We start from the raw sequence: 19886 nt of genomic DNA on the forward strand, positions 1-19886 counted from the left end.
GTTAGTTATTATCATAAAATAAACCCAACATAGAGCCACAGGAGGCGGCCAAATGCCCATTGTGTCTTTGCCAGGACTTTGCATAAGTAATTCAAAACTAATTCTGCAGACCGACTCTCTCCCATTAGTCAAATGTTTACCTACCTTTCTCTAAATAGATGCCATGACCTCAGTCTCTTCCCCATTAAAAAACACGCCATGATCCAACTCTCAGAGGAGGGGGGTTAGGACAAAATTCTTTATACAGTGAGGATTTTAAACAGATGACCCCACGTCACTGACTTCCCAACCAGATGAAATAGTCTTTTCCTATTCACTGTATCAAAACTCTTCATAATCTTAAAAACTTATATTAAATCTCCTTAACTACTAGAGTGGAAAAAGTCCCAGTACCTCAAGTCTGTCCTCTCAACTATACTTTCGCATCAGGGCAGTGCAGGAAGCATAGCTAAACTGCATCATTTACCTGACTGCTTAGTTACCCTCTGATACTCTAACCTCTTTCCAGGCTGAATACAATCGTCTTTATTTAATCTAGGCTAGAGACTATCCAGTATTCAACAGCAAGTATAAAAAGACATGAGTATCAACTAGACAATTGCACTCACAGGGAATAGCCTTACACATCATTGACATCACAGAGACCATGGGGAAAACCTATTTACCAAGAATACTCCAGGATTCCTTAATCTTTTACCTCGGGAGAATAAACGCGACTGTGAAACAAATCAACCTCAAAGTCACAATCACTGCACTCTGCATTCAGAGACAGTATTTTTTTTTTAAAGAAACTTATTTCATTCAAACTTTAAAGTAGGCCTAAATCCCACCCCGTTCTCCAGTCAGGAATGTGAACAAGACCTGATTGCTGACACTTCGTCCACTAGAAGATGACCATAAACAACCCAGGATGATTCAACTTCCTGTGGCGATGCGCCATACTTCAGCTCCTCATCTCCATATGACACCCTGGCTGAGGTTGGGAACTCGCCACAGGAGTATATTTAATCTTTGATGCCCAGAAAAGGGGGCGTGGGGTGGTGGGGGAAATGGAAGAAATCTTTTGGCGATCCAGAAACCCTGAATATTATCCATGTTCCTTTAATACTCCAGTGAATTTTCAGTACATTTATTCACGTTGAGCTGTATGACACTTATGGATAATATGTTAATAATAAGCAGATGTTTCAATGTTTCTTGGAAACCAAGAAACACTGGAAGATCTGTTTATAATTAACATTGCTGCTCTAACTTTTATTCACACTAGTTACTTAAGCCTGTAAAAGGTCTGTCCCCTCATTCAGCATAAAACCTGGTGTCACTGAGGTACCAATGTAGATAGTCTGAACTTTACAGGTAAAGGAACAAAATGTATTTGATATCCTCGCCCTTTCTTAAGTTTTAGTTTGTCTTTATGGAACTAGTACATACACCAGCCCTGTGCCAGTTCTTCTATGTACGATCCAATACTCCTGGCAGCTTTCTCTTTCAAGTACTTGAACAAAGCTGTTTCACCACCCACTAGGCAGACCATCCAAAGTATTTTTCAACATAATTTATGAAAACACAGTGCCCTAAAAAAGTAATTGGAATACTCTTTAAGCAGGCGTGGACATCACCTGCTTTTAATTATCTAGATAAATGAGCTGGAAATTCACTCTTTGTAGAAGGTGTACATTAATTATGCTGCATGTCATTTGCAATCGAGTTTTTTTTTAAGGGGCGGGAAATGAGATTCCAGAGATCTATGTGATTTATTGAGTTTGTACTCTTGGGCAAAAAGGTATATTGAAAATACGAATCTCACAGGATGTTAAGAAATCATTTGGTCTCAGTCAGTAGTACTGAATAAATGGTAGATTGTAGCCCACCGAACACATAATCATAGAAGTTTACGACACAGAAGGCCATTCAGCCCATCGTGTCTGTGCCGGCTGAAAATTAGCTATCCAGCTTAATCCCACTTTCCAGCTCTTGGTCCGTAGCCCTGTAGGTTACGGCACTTCAAGTGTATATCTAAGCACTTTTTAAATGCAATGAGGGTTTCTGCCTCTACCATCCTTTCAGGCAGTGAGTTCCAGACCCCCATCACCCTCTGGGTGAAAAAAATTCTCAACTTCCCTCTAATCCTTCTACCAATTACTTTAAATCTATGCCCCCTGGTTATTGATCACTCTGCTAAGGGAAGTAGGTCCTTCCTATCCACTCTATTTAGGCCCCTCATAATTCTATAAACCTCAATTAAACCTCCCCTCAGCCATCTCTGTTCCGAAGATAACAACCCCAGCCGATCCAATCTATCTCAAACATTTACCAATGACAACCAATACAATTCCATTCTCCATGATTTACATTGACCACTGGGACAACATGACTTTTTAATGCTTTAATCCATAGAAACACAGAAGATAGGAGCAGGAGTAGGCCATTCGGCCCCTCGAGCCTGCTCCGCCATTCAATGCGATCATTGCTGATCATCCAAATTCAGTACCCTGTCCCTGTTTTCTCCCCCTATCCCTTGATCCCTTTAGCCATCTTCTACAGTATCTTACACCCAATGGATTTGAATGGATAATTTGAGATTACTACAAATTTTTTAAAAGTCCACGTTCTGCTCTTGCACAAGAGAAAATGCAAGCGGGCACGTGACAAACAGAATATGTAGTAACTACTCAATCTCACTCGAGTTAGTTTGTCAAACATGTTCTAAATTTTGATTTTTTTAAAATGTTACTGGAGGTAAGTTTCCAGGTTGGCACAGCAAATGGGTGCTTACACTTCCCCAGTCAGCTCCCAATCTCAACTGCTGAGGCACTTCTCCAAAATGAAGTGAAGGAAAATTAAAGGTCAATCACCCTGGAGAGCCCGGGTGGTCTTCACAGTTGTTATGTGGGTAAAAGAAAGAAAGAAAAGTTTACATACCACCTTATTGTCTTCTAGGGACATCCCAAAGGGCTTAACATCCAATTAATTACTTTTTGATTTGAAGTCACTGTTATTGGGCAGGAAAACGCAGCAGCCAATTTACACACAGCAAGGCCCTTCTAACAGCAAACAAAGTGCATGACGAGGTAAAGGTGTGTTTGGTAGTGTTGGTGGAGGGAGGAATGTTAGCTGGGATATTAGGAGAAGCCCCTGCTCTTACTCAAATAGTGCCATGGAAATAAGCAAACTTGTCTTAATGTCTCATCCAATAGAAGCCACCAATGGAATACTGAAGGGTAGCTGCTAATCAGAAAACAATGTTGCAGCTCAGCATGAGCTAGGGATTCAGAGAAGGAGTGCAATACATTTGTAAGATAAATGCAAACTGGCTGCTATTTCTATCCCACCCACTTGCATTATGAGAGAAGTGAGAGTGAAAAGCAGAGACTTTCAAAAGGCATTCGATAAAGTTCCACACGCAAGGTTAGTAATTAAAGCTGTGAAGATTCGTGGCAAACTTGGGTATGGATAATAAATTTGATGAAGAGTAAAAAAAAAACCAGCGGTGGTAATGTCGAAAGTGGTGTGCCCCACAGCTCAGTGTTGGGGCCACTGCTGTTACTAATTTAGATCAATAACTTGGATTCAGAAACTCAATGCAAATTGGTCAAATTTGCAGACAATATCAAAAGCAGACTGGAGAGGCTGTGGAATTGAAGGAGGCAGCCCAGAAATGACAAAATAAGCTAAACAAAATATATGCGAGTGGGCCAAACAATGGCAAATTAAATTTAATGCCGACAACTGTAAAATATTACACAGCAAAAGGAAAAATGGGAAACACACGTATTTTATGGATAATGGTGAAATTCCCATTTTAAAAACATTTTTGTATGTGATTTTAACCGCCTGAGCAGATGTTGTAATATCATCTCCATCTTAGCTATTAGTAAAGTGGTGGTTACTGAGCAGCAAGGTCTCAATTGGTATTTCTGTACACTAAAATATAATTTATTACAAGTGACTGAAGTGTATCTCAAGTTTTCTGGGAGCATTCCAAATTACCCAGTGATAACTTCCCAACAGTACCCCTCTAGAGAGGGCAATGGAGCAGGGAAGTTGAGGTTTGCCTACAATTTTGAGTCAGGAGCCAGAAGCTAGTACAGGTGATCCGTGATCCTCTTGGATATACACAAGACTTTTATGGTGCACTGTGCTGAAAGATCATAAAAACAGCTCTTTCTCAAAGAATGCTATGTAATGGAAAATTATTGACCTCGCAATTTAAATTTTACCTCTGAATTTATCTTTCCAACAAACTCAGCATAGTTTACCGTAAAAGGTCAAATACACTGCAGAACAGGCCAGTTATGCTACAGATCTTTCTTTTTTTATTTTTTTTATTTACAGTTACAGCACGGAAGGAGGCCATTTCGGCCCATTGTGTCCACGCTGGCTAACAAAGCTATCCAGCCTAATCCCACTTCTTGGTCCGTAGCCCTGCAGGTTAGAGCATCCCAAGTGCACATCCAAGTATTTTTAAAATATGGTTAGGGTTCCTGCCTCTACCACCCTTTCAGGCAGTGAGTTCCAGACCCCCACAACCCTCTGGGTGAAGAAATTTCCCCTCAAATCCCCTCTAAACCTTCCCTCAATTACTTTAAATCTGTGCCCCCTGGTTTTTGACCCCTCTGCTAAGTTGGTTGGGTATACACTTGAAAAGGAAACATTTGCAGGGCTATGGGGAAAGAGCAGGGGAGTGGGACTCACTGGACAGCTCTTTCCAAGAGCCAGCACAGGCACGATGGGCTGAATGGCCTCCTTCTGAGCTGTATTATTCAATGATACTGCATTGCACTAACACGATAGATTTGCACAGAGATCATTCACAAGCAGGCATTCTTAGACAGCTTCAACGTCATACAGATTGCAGTATTGCTGCAAGACGTTTGCAAGAAGGCTGCAAGTGTCAATGCTGTCCAAGTACCAGCCTGATTTTTGTTTCTCATTCACAAGGCTGTGGGTGCAAACTCCACTCCAGGACTTGAGCACGTGTAGGTTGCCATTCAATTGATGGTGCTGCCACCCTTCAGATGAGATGCTAAACTGAGGTCTCGACTGTCTGTTCCAGTGGTTCAAGCAGACATGAAAGATTTCACAGCATTATCCAAACAAAAAAATAGTTCACTCCATGTCTTGGCCAACATACGTCCATGCACCACTGAAAAGTCAATTGTGCATTCATTTCAATGGTGTTTGTGATATTTTGTGATGTGCAAAATGTCTACGTAACAGTCACTGCACTTCAAATTCATTGCATGTGAGGCACTTTGAATCATTTCTCAGAGACTTGATAAGGTGGCTATATAAATGCAAGCCTTCTTTCGATCCACTTGCAAAACAGGTATTGGTATCAAACTGGTATCTGCAGTATAGGGACAGCATTGGCAGCAGTCAAACAAGAGAAACACTGCCTGTTCAACAGTGCAGAAACTTGTTAAAACAAAAAATATTTTGTAAAAAGCGATCAGGACCATTGGATTTCTGGAGCAGCAGTATCAGTACAAATGACTAACTGCTCTATGCAGCAAGCCTCACGCAACAGTACATTATGTGTTCAGCCCAATCATTGAGAATAGGGAATAAAGGCCCACAGCTTGAACAGAAAGTCCTATTGCTACAAAACCACTTGCACAATGGAGCTGTGTTAAGATGCAGCCGTAGTTTTAACCAAAGCAACTCACTCCATTCCTTTAGTGTTAAGTCTGTGTGTTATAGTGATAATTACTACACAGACTACAAGAGTAAATTCAACAGGTCTTTACTGGTTGGAGGTCGGGACTATACTGAATACAATATTACTACACAGTGCTTATATACCGGTGGTCACCACCGGTATTACGTATACAGCAGCCAGAGAAAGTAGTACATCTCTTAAGGTGGAACAGGCTTAAGTTCCCTTAAGGTGGAACAGGTTACATACACCACAATCCTCCCTTTTTAGCTTAACAGTCATATCCCCATTTAACATAACATAATAACATATATACATATAACACTTCAGGTATAACAGTTCAAAGGTTCAGTCTCTCAGGAGGCTTTCTGATGCGGCTTGGATAACGCCTCTCAGTAGTCTCTGATTCTTGTTGTTGAGGTGCCTCCTCTATTTGGTTTCCAATGTATTGGGTGTCATCATCATCAAGTACATTCCCTGCCGAGGTAGATGCTTCAGGTTCATTAACGTCTTCCACAGTTGTCTCTGTCACAACCATGGATTCGACCCTTGCTCTCGACTCTACCAGTTGATCCGCATGACGCCTTATCACATTATGACCAATATCTACTGTGTACATCAGAGGTCCTTGTCTGGCCCGAATTGTTCCGGACTGCCATTTTTCGTTTCCATAGCCCCTTGCCAACACTGGTTGTCCTACGTCGAAAGTTCGAGTGGTCTTGTTGTTAATATGCCGAAACTGTTTGTTTTCCACTTCCCTCCGCACATTTGGTTTTAACAAGTCCAACTTGGACCGCAACCTCCTGTTATAAAACATCATGGCAGGACTTTGGTTAGTCACTGCATAATTGGCGTTTTGATATGACATCAGGAACTTGTCGACCTTGTGTTGCAGCGGAATCTGATCATCGTTCATGGCCTTAATTGCCTTTTTGAATGTCTGGACAAATCTTTCAGCCAACCCGTTTGTCGCCGGATGATATGGGGCAGAGGTGTAATGTTTTACTCCATTCTTCTTTAAGAATTGTCGGAATTCTTCCGATACAAACTGTGGTCCGTTGTCCAAACAGATCTGTTCTGGCAATCCGTTCCTTGCGAATATTGTTCTTAACACCGCAATTGTCTTTTCTGAAGTAGTGGTATTCATCTTGATGACTTCTGGCCATTTGGAATGTGCGTCCACCGCGATTAGGAACATGGAGTCCATGAATGGACCAGCAAAGTCTATGTGAACGTGTTGCCATGGGGCTGAAGGCCATTCCCATGGGTGTAGCGGTGCTATCGGAGGTGCATTTTGCACTTTTTGGCACCCAGCGCAGCTTTTCGTCAACTCCTCTATCTGTTGGTCAATACCCGGCCACCATACATAAGCCCTAGCAAGACTTTTCATTTTAACTCCCCCCAGATGACCTTCATGCAGTTCATTTAAAACTCTTTCCCTTAACTTGGGAGGAATAATCACTCTTGTCCCGTACATCAAGGTACCATGGCAGACGGACAGCTGGTCTCGCCTTGCCGAAAATGCCGGTAACAGAGGATCACCCCGTGTTGGCCATCCTTTCACTGTCACCTCGTAGACTCTGGACAGTGTCGGGTCGTTCCTGGTTTCTCTTTCAATACTTGCATTGGTGACTGGTAAACACTCGATGATGGTCGAATGAAATAACTCAACAGGGTCAACTTTTGTCGTGTCGTCTTCTTCAGGTAGTGGCAGGCGCGACAGCCCATCAGCATTGCCATGCTGTTTCGTATCTTTGAATTCTATTTGATATTGATGTGCCCCTAGGAAAAGGGACCATCTCTGGAGACACTGCGCTGTCATCACCGAAACACCCTTCTTAGGGTTAAAAATGGATACCAACGGTTGCTGGTCTGTCAGAAGTGTGAATTTTTGGCCCTGCAGGTAATGATTAAACTTCTTCACTCCCCATACAAGGCTAAGAGCCTCCCTATCGATCTGCGCATAGTTGCGCTCAGCGGAGGTCAATGATCTGGATGCAAACGCGACTGGCCTTTCCGTGCCATTTGGCAACTTGTGTGAGAGTACTGCCCCAATACCATATGGAGAAGCATCACAAGCCAACCGAATAGGCAGTGTCGGGTTGAAGTGAGCCAACACTTCCTCTGAGGTGATCAATTCTTTGCTTTTGCGAAATGCCTTCTTACAGTTTTCGCCCCATTCCCATGGTACCCCTTTCTGTAAAAGAGCATTTAACGGGTGCAGTACCGTGGATAGATTTGGCAGAAATTTATGGTAATAGTTAATTAATCCTAGAAACGACCTCAACTGAGACACATTCTCCGGAGCGGGAGCCTTTACAACTGCCTCAATCTTGTCAGGAGACTTATGAAGCCCCTCCCGGTCAATGACATGGCCACAGTACGAGATCCGCTTCTGGAAGAACTCACATTTCTGCCGATTAACTCTAAGTCCATACTCTTTCAGTCTGTTGAGCACCAGTTCCAAGTTTGCGAGATGTTGTTCATCACCATCACCTGTGATCAGAATATCGTCCAGGTAACATTGTGTGCCTGGAATTCCCTGTAATACCTGCTCCATGGCCCTCTGCCAAATTGCTGGAGCCGATGCCACTCCAAAAACCAGCCTATTGTACCGGTACAACCCTTGATGCGTGTTGATCGTGAGGTATTGGCGTGACTCTTCCTCAACCTCCATCTGCAAGTACGCCTGCGCCAGGTCTATCTTGGTGAAGTGTTTCCCGCCAGACAATGAAGCGAAAATATCCTCAATCCGTGGAAGCAGATACTGCACCGTGTGAAGCACCGGATTAACGGTGATTTTGAAATCGCCACAGATGCGAACCTTCCCTGGATCTCCTGGCTTGTTGCTCGCAGGACGTTTCATAACGGGAACAATGGGCGTAGCCCACTCACTCCAATCTACCTTAGACAGTACACCTGAACGTTCTAGTGCTTCCAGTTCCGCTTCAACAGTAGGTCGTATTGCATAGGGTACCGGTCTGGCTTTAAAAAATTTTGGTTGTGCATGTTCATCAATCTTGATGTTTGCCGTAATTCCTCTCAGTGTTCCCAGTCCCTGCTGGAACACCTCTTTAGCATCATCCAATATTCTGGACAATCGTTTAGGTTTGACACCTGTTTCCCCGGAATCTACCGTTAGTGCCTTCAAGGAGTGCCAGTCCATATTCATTTTCCTAATCCACTCCCGTCCTAGTAGTGGTGGACCTCCTTCAGGTAGCACATATAAGTCCATTACTTGGCTTTCTTCGCCCTTGTGGACCACTTCTACCTCTATTTTTCCGATGGGGTACACTCTTTGCCCCGTGTATGTTTTCAATATAATCTCCGTATCCTGTAGGGGAATATGTTGGAATAACCTTCTGTAATCTTTCTTATTCATGACCGTCAATGCCGATCCAGTGTCCAATTCCATTTTTACTTGGACTCCTGCTATCTGAAGAGTGACCCAAATTGTCTGGAGATCTGCATCCTTACCAACGTTGTGTACTCTTAAGCTATCCAGTTCATTACTGCTAGCGTCTGAATCTGACTTCTGTTCGGTCAAACTGTTCTTTGTCACCTTGTGTACCTTTGCGTATTTTCCTTGCGGTGACTTTTTGTTGCTGGTCTTCTTTCCTGACCGGCATACTTTAGCTATGTGGCCAAACCTGCCACACGTTCTGCATTCTTGGTTTTTAAACCAACACTGGTTCTGATCGTGCGTTGTCTTTCCACAACGATAACATTTGACAGAACTCAAACCCAATTTGTTTGTACCGAGTTCCGGTGACCGTAGCTGCATTACTGCCGTGCCTCTCGCTGCGGCTTCGTGTGCTGCTGCCATAGTGACCGCTTTCTCAAGCGTCAGCTCATTCTCCTCCAGCAGTCGCTTTTGTGTATCCTGTTTAAATAAACCACACACAAATTTATCTCGTAGTGCCTCTGTCAGTCCCGTTCCAAACTGACAATATTTTGCTAGCTTACGTAATTCCATCAAATATTCAGCATTGCTTTCATTCTGCAGCTGCCTTCTGTCGTAAAATTTAAATCGTTCCGCTAGCATCAGCAGCGTGGGGTTTAGATGATTTTTCAGGACAGTAACAATCTCATCGAACGTCTTATCCGCCGGTTCATCTGGTGATAACAGGTGTTTCAATTACCCGTATGTCTTCACACCCATTAAATTTAATAATGTTAGTGCTTTATCTGCATCAGGAATTTTATTTGCCTTACAATAATTTTGTATGCGTTCTACATACATGGCCCAATCTTCGATGTCACTATCAAAGGTATTAATGTTCCCATGTTTAGGCATCGTTGCAATTTATTGTATTTTTATGTTATCCAAGATGGCGGCTTCCCGCTCTTGTCGTCGTCCTCCGCCCACAAAATGGTGGTTTTCCCGCGCTTGGCGGTCTTCAACCGTCCCCCGACGCTGTCTCCGCTTCACCGCGGCTCTCGCGCCTTCAGTTTCCCCAGACGCTGCGCCTTTTAGCCCGAATGCAGCCCTTATCTCCGGTCGCGATCGATGTCCCCGCGCTGCGCCTCTCGCTTGAAAGCGGCCCGGCCCTTATCTCCGGTCGCGATCGATCTCACCGCCCTTATTCCTCCATCTTCCCAGCCCCGTCTGTACAGCCAACGCGGTTGACTTTCTGTCGCGTCGCTGCCCGGCTTACCCACCACCGAGGTAGAAAGAAGAAAGCTGACAGTCGCTGATGGAGGCTTCGAGGTCAGGATGTCTTCTGCACTCCGGTTTCTCGATGCCTGCCGCTCGACGTGTCTTCCAGTAGGGTGATGAGGGTGGAAAACTCTCTTCGGCGTCCTGTCTGTGGACGAAGCCGCCGTGGAAATAACTGCCACAGGGTAAGAATCGGACTCATCGCCACTGTTAAGTCTGTGTGTTATAGTGATAATTACTACACAGACTACAAGAGTAAATTCAACAGGTCTTTACTGGTTGGAGGTCGGGACTATACTGAATACAATATTACTACACAGTGCTTATATACCGGTGTGGTCACCACCGGTATTACGTATACAGCAGCCAGAGAAAGTAGTACATCTCTTAAGGTGGAACAGGCTTAAGTTCTCTTAAGGTGGAACAGGTTACATACACCGCATTTAGCATACAATGTGTCTGCACGCAGTGCCGCGAAATGGGATTACACCTTTGTGCTTCCAAGTGCTAATGTGTGATTAACACAAATATGTCTGAGCAGTTGGACTTGCTGAACTTAGTGTTTTCCTTTGCTACTTCAACAAAAGAAAGAAATCCACTTTTGATTCTGTCCAAATAACACGTTCCCCCTGCCCCCTTGGAGAACCAAATTATGTCACAGCATTCTAAATCCAATCTTTTATTTCCCAACACTGAATAACATCCATTTCTATGGTACAACGTTTTCCAGCCACATCCCAGTCAAAACTGTGTTTAATTATATAATTTATGGAAGAGTAATATTTTTTTAAACCATCATTTTCAAATGTGGCCAAGCTTGTGCTCTAAGCATGCAAAGGAACTGATGTCACCAAGTACAAAACTATGCAATCTATGTCTGTTCCTGGGACTAGGGACAGGGTCACTGGCAAGGCTTGGAAGTTAAGCAGAGCCAGGCCTGGTTAGTACCTGGAGGGGTGACCATCAGGGAAGACCAGGTGCAAAAGGTCACGGAAGGAGCCCCGAGGAGGGGCGGTTGGTGAGAAGGTCACGGAAGGAGCCCCGGGAGGGGCAGCTGGTGAGCAGGCCCGGGCGTTGGGCTGAAGATTGTCGGACAGGAGGAATGGTGGAAATGGAATGGCGGCGCGCACAGACGCAGCGGCTTTGCTTCTCCCAGGACGGTGCTAGTTACGTTTAATGTTATTTGTACTGGACTCATGGGAGCTTGCAAGATCACATTTCGTTGTTCATGTACTTGTACAATGACAATAAAGTTGAATTATTATTATATATCCATCATTTCAGTGACATTTTAGAAAACCAAATTGGCTCCGTGTGAACTGGTTGGTAATAAGGACCCAAATCCTGTCTGTATCCAACATGCAACAACTCAAATAAATTTGTTCATAATTTGATTACAAATATAATTATTGTTTTGCACATTTTATGCTATCATAGGGAGCTGAAGGCTGATTAAAACACAAGACAAACAATATACAAGAATAATAAGAATTTTTTTTTTCAGACCATGCTGCATTTGGTTATTTTTCTTTCATCCATAATATTCAATCTGTCAGAAAAAAATACATTAGGACATTTGGAAGACAACAGTGCAGTTGCTTGTACTGAATTGGCACTTGGTCACCTTTACAAAGCCGTCCTGACCAACAACTAATACAATTTGATGAGAATTATCCTCTATAGTCACCTGAATACTCCCATATTATGCTCACTGAATTGCACATGTAGACAGAGTATAGAATTGGGCAGATTCATAGAATAGTACAGCACAGGAGGCCATTCAGCCCATCGAGTCTGTGCCAGCTCTTTCGAAGAGCAATCCAGTTCGTCCCCCCGCTCTTTCCCCCATATCCCTGCAATTTTTTTCTTCAAGTATTTACCCAATTCCCTTTAGAAGGCTACTATTGACTCTGTATCCACCACCCTATCGGGCAGTGCATTCCAAATCCTAACCAACCACTCGTTGCGTAAAAACGTTTTTCCTCATGTCGCCTCTGGTTCTTTTGCCAATCACCTTAAATCTGTACCCTCTCATTATCAATTATAGATTGCTAATTGAGCCAAATTCAGATGGCTCATCACGCCAGTTCTGGTTTCCATATTATAAAAAGGATATAGAGGCACTGGAGAAGGTACAAAAATGACTTACTAGAATGATACCAGAACTGAGAGGTTATACCCATCAGGAAAGTTGGAACAGGCTGGGGCTCTTTTCTCTAGAAGAGAGAAGACCGAGAAGTGACCTGATAGAGGTCGTTAAGATTATGAAAGGATTTGATAGGGTAGAGAAGATGTTTCTACTTGCGGGCAAGACCAGAGCTAGGGGCATTAATTTAAGATAAATACTAATAAAACCAATAGGGAATTCGGGAGAAACGTCTTTACCCAGAGAGTGGTTAGAATGTGGAAGTCGCTACCACAAGGAGCGCTGGAGGCCAATAGCATAGATGCATTCAAGGGGAAGCTTGATAAGCACATGAGGGAGAAAGAATTAGAAGGATATGTTGATGGAGTTAGATGAAAAAGGGTGGGAGGAGGCTCGTGTGCAGCACAAGCACTGGTATGGATCTGCTGACCGAATGGCCTGTTTCTGTGCTGTAAATACTTAGTAAGTTCTCTCTTGGAAATGGGCGTTACAATAACAGAGGGAGATGTTGGGGCATCTACTAGTCCAGGGTAACTCAAGTTTGTATTGAATAAATTAATCTCTCCCCTTGGTCTCCCTCCCCTTGCCCTGCCCATGGGAAATGCAGTTAGATCATTTTTGTTGAATTAGTACAGAACACAATTTGGAATGTCTAGGGAGGTCGCAGCCACAATGCTTTGCACATAATCACTCAAGTACGGAAGTATTGCTGAAATTGAACAATTTTATTTTGCAGTAACACAGCAAGATGTCAAAAACATGAATGAAAGCAGATAGAAGTTACCTAGACACGCTATTCTATCAAACTGGTGAGGGATTATCTCAACTCAAGAGTATTTATGGTGCTGTGTTTAATATTTCTCTGCTGCCAGCCGAGATCCTTAAAGCAATCCCCTGTGAATTACAGCCAATTCAGCCAGCCCCATAGGTGGCTGCAATAGATTAGTTCCACTGTAACAGAAGCTACCTTCAGTCTTCAAAGAGAAAAGTAAAAACAATATTTCCCTTACATACCAACAGAAGTTTGGTAAGAGAGCTCTTCGGCCACTGCGGGAAGGCGATTGAGGAGGATTCTTGCAATGACTTTCCCTGTGGCAGATAGCAGGGAAACTCCTCCATAATTACTGCAATCTGACTCGTCACCTTTCTTGAAGATGGTCACAATTACGACGTCTCTGAGATCCCCTGGCATGCTCTCCTCCTTCCAGATAAGAGAACTGAATTCATGAATTTGCGCCAGTAGTGCTTCTCCGCCATGCTTTAGTGCCTCGCCGGGGATTCCATCTGGTCCTGAGGCCTTGTTGAGGACCATGTACAGCAGGCACCTCAAAGCACTGGAGAGGTACCACCAATGCTGCATCCACAAGATCCTGCAAATCCATTGGCAGGATAGGCGCACCAATGTCAGTGTTCTTGCTCAGGCCAACATCCCCAGCTTCAAAGCTTTGACCACGCTCAGTCAGCTCCGATGGACAGGTCACATTGTCCGCATGCCCGATACAAGACTCCCAAAACAAGCGCTCTACTCAGAGCTCCGGCACGGCAAGAGAGCCCCAGGTGGGCAGAGGAAACGCTTCAAGGACACCCTCAAAGCCTCCTTGAAAAAGTGTAACATCCCCACCGACACCTGGGAATCCCTGGCCCAAGACCGCACAAAGTGGAGGAGAAGCATCCGGGAAAGCGCCGAACACCTTGAGTCTCTTCGCCGGGAGCATGCGGAAGCCAAGCGCAAACAACGGAAGGAGCGCACGTCAACCCAAGCACCCCACCCACCCGCCCCTTCAACCACCGTCTGCCCCACCTGTGACAGAGACTGTAGGTCCCGCATTGGACTCATCAGTCACCTGCAAACTCATTTTTAATGTGGAAGCAAGTCATCCTCGGTTCCGAGGGGCTGCCTAAGAAGGTAAGAGAGAAGGATGTATATATGGGCATTTAGGAGTTGGTTGTACAGCAGCAGGCAACTTGAAAAGATACAATACTATCAGTATCAGGTGGGTCAGAACACTCATGATATACTGAACCTAATGTTTTATAGGCATTCAAGGAAATTTCCTGCGTTATAAAATTGTTGATGCAGTTCTCTTCTACAACGGATATTTGTTGGAAGCATCTCAGGAAAAAATATTTATTTTGAGATATACGCGTGATTAAGCACTATGTTTGAATACACTATGGCCCAGAAATTCGGGTCGGGGGCTTCCCGCGGGTGCAAGCCCCTGACCTGCACTTACTTAGCGCGCCGGCCGTTGAGCTGTGGACCCGCGTGGGATTCCGATTCTGGGCCTCCTCCAACTGCCGGCGCACAGTGCTTGCATATCCCAGGGGCGCAGTTAGTTCGATGCGTCCCCTGGGATCACGTGGGCCATGGAGAGCCAATGGTAGTATTCATAAGTTTGACAGGAAGAGCTGTCAAACCTATAAATACTATAAGCCCCAAAACATCACTAAAACTTCAAATAAATTTTAAAAAAACCATCACATTTTTAAAATAACTATAAATTACATGAAACAACTATTTTAAACAATAATTTAAATTTTTGAAAAAATGAATTACATTTTCTAACGGGGCTAAAAATAAACTTACCTTTTTTTAAAGTATTTAAAAATAATAAACGTGTGGAAAAAATGTTTTAATTTTAATTAATTCACCACTTACCTTGTTAAAAGCAGGCCTTGCGCCTGCTTTTTTTTTTTTAAAGTGTAACTGCTGGAGACTTACCCTCCCTGAAAAACCTGGGAAAAAATTGTAAGTTCGATGCGCACGCGCTGCCTCACCAGCTCATTGCCAAGGCTGGGGATCGATAACCTCACTGCCTTGTTAGGAAGTTTAACCACTTTATTCACTTTCTTATTTGAGCTCCGTTTGGAATTGGAGTTTATTTTATTATTTTTTGTTGTATGTTTAACGACAGCGTTGAGGAGGGAAAGAGAAACTTGGAGCAACTTCTGTCAAAGCTGCAATGAGACTTGAAAGAATTTAAAGATTTTTAATGAGCTTAAAACATTTTTAAATTGCAATTTCTCTATTTGATTTTGAATGATTGACTGACATGAGTAGCTTTACACAAACATTCAACCATGCTGTTGAGGAGGTGGCGGGCGGGGAGGATTTGTAGGAATTACGTATTACTTTTTAAAAATATTAAGACATTTAGGAAAAGAACCAAAAAAGGGGAAAAACACAATCCACTTTATTTTGTCTGTCGTTCTATCGTCCTAACAAGTCCCAGGAATAATGTAAATATAGATTTCCTCTTATACGTTTAGTGAAGTGTTAATAGAAACACGAGTTATGCAATGTAGAAAAATTGCAGGAAGCTACTTTAGAAGAAACTAGGTGTTTATTGAGAAAGACACAGAAAATACTTCGATTAAACTGATAATGTACAATTTTGATTTGGTATAAATATTTGAAATAGGAGATTAAAAATTGAGTACAATGAAGTTTGTTTCCCACTATTTAATTGGGAAGTACCCAAAATAATTTAACACTTTGTGATAAGAGCAGGGATTAATATTGTGCAGAATGTTTGAGAGAAAAACATTAGAAGCAAAATTCGTAAATTAACATCTTTACGTCAACATATTAGTAAACGTTTCGAAGTCAGTCTGATTGGTTCTCCCGTCCAGGAAGAAAGATGAATGTTTATTTCTGTTAAATCAGAGCTTTTCCTGCTTTTTGTTTTTAATTCGGTGACGCAAATTCTGTATGTGTTTTTCTGCACTTATGAATAAGTGCTGCATTTCTGACATGTTACATGGGGGTGTGCTGGCTCAAGAAGATGTTTATTAATGGAAGGGATTGAAGTTGGAAATACGGATATTCATTTTTGTTCCATTCTTTTTAATACGGTGAACTAAAGCACTTTATATTTGTTGGGTGTCTGGTTGCAGTGATTAATATTCTAATTACATATCTGGACGTACAGCACGTCAGACCCATAGGAAAGCCACTGTTCCTGCTGCTTGTGCAGCCATTGCTATAGTGACATAAGGGATGGGCTAATATGTTAAAAACTTTAAAATTAATACAAATTGCACGAATAGATATGCCTCTTGCAGCTCACCATGGGCTTTTGGATCGTTTGTCGATGCATAACCGTGTAACTGAGCGACGTTTCTGAAGTGTTAATGCGTTATTATGCAGTTTTTTTATATCCCAGTCATTTCTGACAAGTAATTTATGAAATAGAGTTTGTACATGATGAACTAAAAGCCTTTAAATTAATTCTACCGTAAACAAACTTGCAGAATGGGCATGTAAATGACAAATGAATTTCAATATAGATGTGTGTGAGGTGGTGCATTTTGGTTGGAGGAATAAGGAGACAACCTGCTCCTTGGAAAATAAGAGTCTAAATGGGGTAGAGGTGCAAAGGGATCTAGGGGTATAGATTCACAAATCATTAAAAGTAGTAATGCAGGTTAAAAAAAGCCATAAAAGTGCAAATAAAGTACTGGGGCTCATTTCTAGAGGAATAGAATTCAAAAGCAGAGAAGTTATATTAAACTTGCATAGAACCTTGTCTGATTATCTCGTGATTTGAGATGGTGGGGTGCAATATGGCATTACTGTATCTATGCTTTTAAGTGGCTGCTGTTGCTGTCGTTGCCGTTGTAAAAGTCGTCGTTGTTTTAAAACTTACTCACAGACGAAAAGGTTGCACTCAAAGGAGTTTATGACCCGCTCGATACAAAAAAAGATTAGAGGGAACACTGCATGAGAGTATATTAAGATGCACACTGCTGCAGCCACTATGTACTGTACGACCTGTCAGTCATAAACATTAGTTAGTTACGTTGGGATCAACATCATTGAGGAGGACTCAGCTGTAAAATGTTACTGCATCTAGGTGGGAAATAGCACACAACAGTCATCATCTTCTTTCCTTCACTCCTCCTCCCCAAGTGTGTCACTAGTTTTAAATCATTACTTACAACACTGGAAAAACTTTGGTCCTTCACATGTGTGCCTCTACCCCCGAGGTCTGGTTCATAGCTCTACCGGATATCCAGTCAGAAAAAGCAATTTTTCAACTCAAGTACACTTGACTGGCAGTTGGCAAGACTGCACTGGTAGCTAATTTCAGTAAGGAAAGCAGTGAAACCAATACCAACATATGGTCCAAATTCTCACTCTGAGACAAAGCAAGATGTATTCACATGAACAAATTGCTGCAGTTTGGCAAGGACAGGGATAAAAACAAGGATTTCAAATGGCAAAGGAAAGTAGAAAACAAAGGCTACTGCACGTAACTTTCTTCAAACAATCTACAGCAAAAGTGCAGGCCATCAACCTACTTTAAGCTATTAACAATATTAATAACCAAATGCACACAGGGAAGTCCAATTAAAATGCACACAAAGTAGATCTCTGCAGGGACATACACTGCCTAGTTGATTGAAGGATTGGAAAACGTGCTGAGAGTTTCTTTACGATGTACGTATTTTGAAGAGATACTGCATTCACAAAGTTCAGTTTGGGGAAAGCTTTTTTTCCCAGCACATGCCTTGATTGCTGAAATCCAGCTGAAGCCCATCAGCCACTTGCGTGCAATATTGCTGTAATGAGAAGGCCATATGATATAGCTCCTCTTCCTCTCCAATAAAAAAGGGTTGCCAAAACAGCGTTCTTTTAAGCCAATCTGATTTTTTTTTAAATATCCCAATCTCAAATACTGATCACATCATTTAGGCCTTTACAATTATTTCTGCAGACATTCCAAAAATGACTTATTCTGGAAGCTACTTCTTGAACAGCCATTATTGCTAAAATTACTCAAGAGGCAAGCGAAGCCAACCCAATCTAACTACTCAACAGGGCATACAATTAACAAAAAAGTAACTTTAAAACTGTCTTTTAAAGTAAAAGGTGAGGCATAAATCAACATGGTTTACTTTGATGAACCTCTAAACAAAATTGCATGTCCTCAGTTACTCCCATAGTTATGTGATCACTAAAACCCACCACAAAAAGGCCTGCATTTATTAAACTGGAAGTTAAGATTATGGATATGTGGAAACACTTTTTTTTTTTTTTTTTTAACAGCCAGAATATCCTAAGTGGCTCCTCAGAGTAGACACCCGCTCAAGATAGGACCTTGCTCTTTCAAAAACAAAACTAGTGGTCATTTTAACTTCCTGTACAAATGCCAGGTACTCAAATCTTGTGTGCATTTAAAAGGAAATGACAACTTGAAGCCCAAAGTTCAGCTCTATGGTGAATGATCAAGTTAGTTAGTTAGTGTGACTACCTACCAGAAAGAACGACCTCAATCAAGTCTCCTTCGTGAATTTCTTCCGCTGATATCAGTCTCTGTAGGATGTTTTCAGAATTGAGGTCATGGCGAAAGAGTAAGATCTTGTCATACATTCCAAAAAAGCCACATTCTGGGAACTAAAATAAAAACAGATTAGAGATTTACAGATGCCAAGTTCTACTAATCTAATAAACAATTCTCTTCAATGTGACAATGTTTAAATGACAGAAGTTTTCTCCAAAAAGATCCAAACATGAATAAATGACCTGGTTTGTGCAGCTGTCACAACAAACTCTTGAAAACTGTATTCTTCAAATAAAAAATGTGTGACAATATGGTTACATTTATACATACATCAATACACATCTGGTAATACATCACAATTTATTAATAACAATGTTATTTAAGTGCAAAGAGACAAAGAGCTTTTCAAAAGTTTTTTCTTAAGTATTTTGTGTGTTTCTTTACCATAAAATTACAATCCAATTCTTGTGATCATAGGACCATGTGCAAACTGTCCCTAATTTTGCACTAACTGACAATCTCACTCAGAGAGGCCGAAGATGGTTTGCGCAGCAAACAAATAAAAATCCCACTGGTGCGGACTATGGCTCAAATCCTTTATTTACTACTAGGCAATTTTTTCTTTAAAAAACAAAAAAGAAGAAATTGACTGAAGCTTCTTTCCTCTAGTGGCACATTATCTACTGCTACTGAGTGAAAGAAATGTTAAAAAAATAATGAATCCCCAAACGACAAAGAGCATAGTTTTCAATTAAATTGGGACATCCTGAAGACATGAAAAATGCACGTCTTTCTTCATAAATTTTTATATGCTAAATGTTACACATCATTTACTGACACAGCAACAAGCATTTATATCACACATTAACCACAGTAAACATTCAGAGGAGAGACCAATGTTGACCAATACGACAATTAGGGGAGGTGACCAAAAGGAAGGATTGGCTACAGGCTGAAGGGACTTCTGAAGTTGGAAGGCAGCAGAGGGATTTAGGGAGAGTTCCAGTGCGTAGTACAGATGGCAGAAAGGTCTTCCACTGATGGGGAGGTGGGAAATGTACACAAAGCCAGAGTTAGATCAGAGATTTGAACTGGGATGTAGAGCTGGAGGAGGTTCCAGAGTCAGGGTGGGAT

General features: G+C 42.1%; 1 protein-coding gene across 4 annotated transcripts in view; it reads right to left on the reverse strand.

Annotated features, from left to right (window-relative positions):
• Positions 1-19886, reverse strand: part of prkd3 (protein kinase D3) — a 477301-nt gene that overhangs the window by 210637 nt on the left and 246778 nt on the right. For all 4 annotated transcript variants that reach the window (XM_085980200.1, XM_085980197.1, XM_085980198.1 and 1 more), the window contains exon 3: positions 18727-18865. In XM_085980200.1, coding sequence (XP_085836326.1) covers positions 18727-18865 — 139 coding nt within the window. The remainder of the gene's footprint in view (positions 1-18726; positions 18866-19886) is intronic.

The sequence above is a fragment of the Somniosus microcephalus genome, chromosome 3 (genome assembly GCF_052327205.1).
Source record: "Somniosus microcephalus isolate GS21.2 chromosome 3, FLI_Smic_1.0, whole genome shotgun sequence".
In the NCBI taxonomy this organism is placed as follows: Eukaryota; Metazoa; Chordata; class Chondrichthyes; order Squaliformes; family Somniosidae; genus Somniosus; species Somniosus microcephalus.